The sequence below is a fragment of the Penaeus japonicus genome, unplaced genomic scaffold (assembly GCF_977035675.1).
Source record: "Penaeus japonicus unplaced genomic scaffold, GWHDUDI00000001_assembly GWHDUDI00000009, whole genome shotgun sequence".
NCBI classification, from domain to species: domain Eukaryota; kingdom Metazoa; phylum Arthropoda; class Malacostraca; order Decapoda; family Penaeidae; genus Penaeus; species Penaeus japonicus.
Window position 1 is genome coordinate 43,439,998 of NW_028234411.1, and position 2,500 is coordinate 43,442,497.

The window sequence follows — 2,500 nt, forward strand, 5'->3', positions numbered from 1 at the left end:
GGCGAGATCCTTAATATGGCTTTTGAAATTCATTCCTTTGTCAAACTTAATTCCAAGGATGTCCAGTATGTCTGCATCTTCTATCACGATATCGTTCATTGAGAGCTTGAGTAAGCAGTTGTTTTGATGCTGAGCTATGTGCATCATTTGAGTTTTTTTCTGCAGCAAACGTGACTTGCCATAGTTGTCCCCAGGCGGTTATACTTATTACATGCTGCTGCATTACTCTTTCAACTTCATTTAACAGGTTCTTGTCAAATGAGAAGAATATAGTGCAATCATCTGCATATGCATATGATCAAGTAGGTCATTAAAGTAAATATTCCACAACAGAGGTCCTAGAACACTACCCTGTGGAACACTTGCACCAATGGGAAACTCCTGAGAAGTTGCGCCCTTATACACTACATGTAAGGAACGACCTCGAAGATAGTCTCCCAGCAGTTTAAGTAGCCTACCATTTATCCCATTTGCTTTGCACTTGGCCAGAAGACCATCATGCCAGACCCTGTCAAAGGCTCCAGCGATGTCAAGTGCAATAATGCAGGTGATCATCTGATCATCCAGAGCTTTGTGCCATGTAGATGAAAGGTTCAGGAGAAGGTCTGCTGCTGACCGACCCTTTCTGAAGCCAAACTGCCTTTCGTTGAGAAGACAGTGGTCTTGTAGAAATTGGGTCAGTTGCCTAGAGATAATTATCTCCAGTATCTTGCCAATGTTGGGAAGAAATGATACAGGACGGTAGTTTCCCACTTCACAGCGTTCCTTCCTTTTATGTATGGGAACCACCCTCGCCTTCTTCCAAAGTTTAGGCCATTTGCCTTGAGCAATGCACTCTTGGAAAAGAATTGACAGAGGGAGAGCCAACTCATTTGCGCATTGCTTTAGGAAATATAGACTGATGTTGTCAGGCCCTGAAGATTTGTTTGTGTCCACTTCCTGTAAGATACATTTCACCATATGTTGGGTGACATTTATGTCTTGAAGACGATGGGATGTTCGTTCTGGCAGGACAGGTGCTGGATGGCTGGGGTCTGGCACCTGCATGTTGTTGGCAAAATGTTCTGCAAAGATATCGGCTTTCTCAGAACTTTTGAAAGCAAATGTCCCATTCTGGTATTTAAGAGGTGGAATGTCCTCTACTCTTGAAAAACCCTGTTGATCTTTGACAAGAGACCACCAAAATTTGCTGCCTACGCCCCTTGTCTGCATCTTCTGACGAATATCCTCTAGCCAGCGTTGCCTGGCAGTACGTTGGACTATTGCCATATGTTGACAATCAACCTTGTGGTACCTCCAGTTTTGGGGTGTGGGGTGCCTCTTGTATGTTTGCCATGCCTTGTACTTGGCATCAGAAGCAATTCGGCAGCGATAATCAAACCATGGCTGGTCAGTAGCTTTTCTGATAAAACTTGTGGGGAACATATGTTGAAGAGACAATATGTGATCTGTTAATGCCTGTGCCTTAGCATCGAAGTCACCAATTAACAAAGTGTCCCAGTCAGCTTTCTCTAGAGTATTACGGATGGTAGACCAATTTGCATGATCCCAAATCCATGTTGTCCTTGTGATTTCTTCTGAACATTCTAGGGCACAGGTTGTTTGTAAATACTGCAGATGAATCAACATATCCTACAGGTCGACAGGAGACCAGCTGACTTGTGAAGTCTGTCACAACTGGATCCAGAAATGACCCTGAAGTATGTATAAGGAAATCTATGTGATTTTGTAGTCAAAAGACTTCTAAGAAGTTATCGAATGTTCTTATCCTGTGACTGTATGTTTCCTGCACGGGTGTTCTGCTAATCAGCAGGGGTTTATAGGAATTGTATACTTGTGGTTGCAATGATGGATGGTTTTGGAAGAAATGAAGGAGAACAAAATTTTGTTTTGTCTGTGAAGTTACAAAGGACTTCACTAACAGTTCTTGTCTCTCATAGTTCCTCTTTTCCCGACAGTTATGTTCTGAGTGTCCCTTTCTGTCACAAAACTGACACTGCAATTTACGCCTGCAGTTCTCTGAGGAGTGTCCCCGTCCTCCACAAATAGAACAAAAGGGTTTAGGGTCCCTCGTATGGTTGGTACCCCTTTGAATTGGTATTGGCTTTGGCTGTGATGGCTAGTTGCCTCGCTTTGGGGCTTTAGTATCCTTCTTATTTCCAGTCTTTTGTACTAGTGGAACAGTAGTGCGTGACAATTTCTCTCTCTCTTTCTCTCACTTCTCTCTCTCTCTCTCTCTCTCTCTCTCTCTCTCTCTCTCTCTCTCTCTCTCTCTCTCTCTCTCTCTCTCTCTCTCTCTCTCTCTCTCTCTCTCTCTCTCTCTCTCTTTCTCTCGCTCTTCCTCTCTCTCAACTCTCTCTCTCATCTCTCTCTCTCTCTCTCTCTCTCTCTCTCTTTTTCATCACATGTGTATTATCATATATCATGTATATATCATATATATATTATCATATATATACCATGTATCGTTATCATCAGTATTGTTATCATCATTACTATC

The 2,500-nt window shown here is 42.7% G+C and overlaps 1 protein-coding gene across 1 annotated transcript in view; it reads right to left on the minus strand.

Moving 5' to 3' along the window:
• Window positions 1-147, minus strand: part of LOC147471407 (uncharacterized) — a 684-nt gene extending 537 nt beyond the window's left edge. Inside the window, exon 1 of the mRNA XM_086540281.1 lies at window positions 1-147. This exon is cut by the window's left edge and continues 537 nt beyond it. Coding sequence (XP_086396407.1) covers window positions 1-147 — 147 coding nt within the window.
• Between the last annotated feature and the right edge of the window lie 2,353 nt (window positions 148-2,500).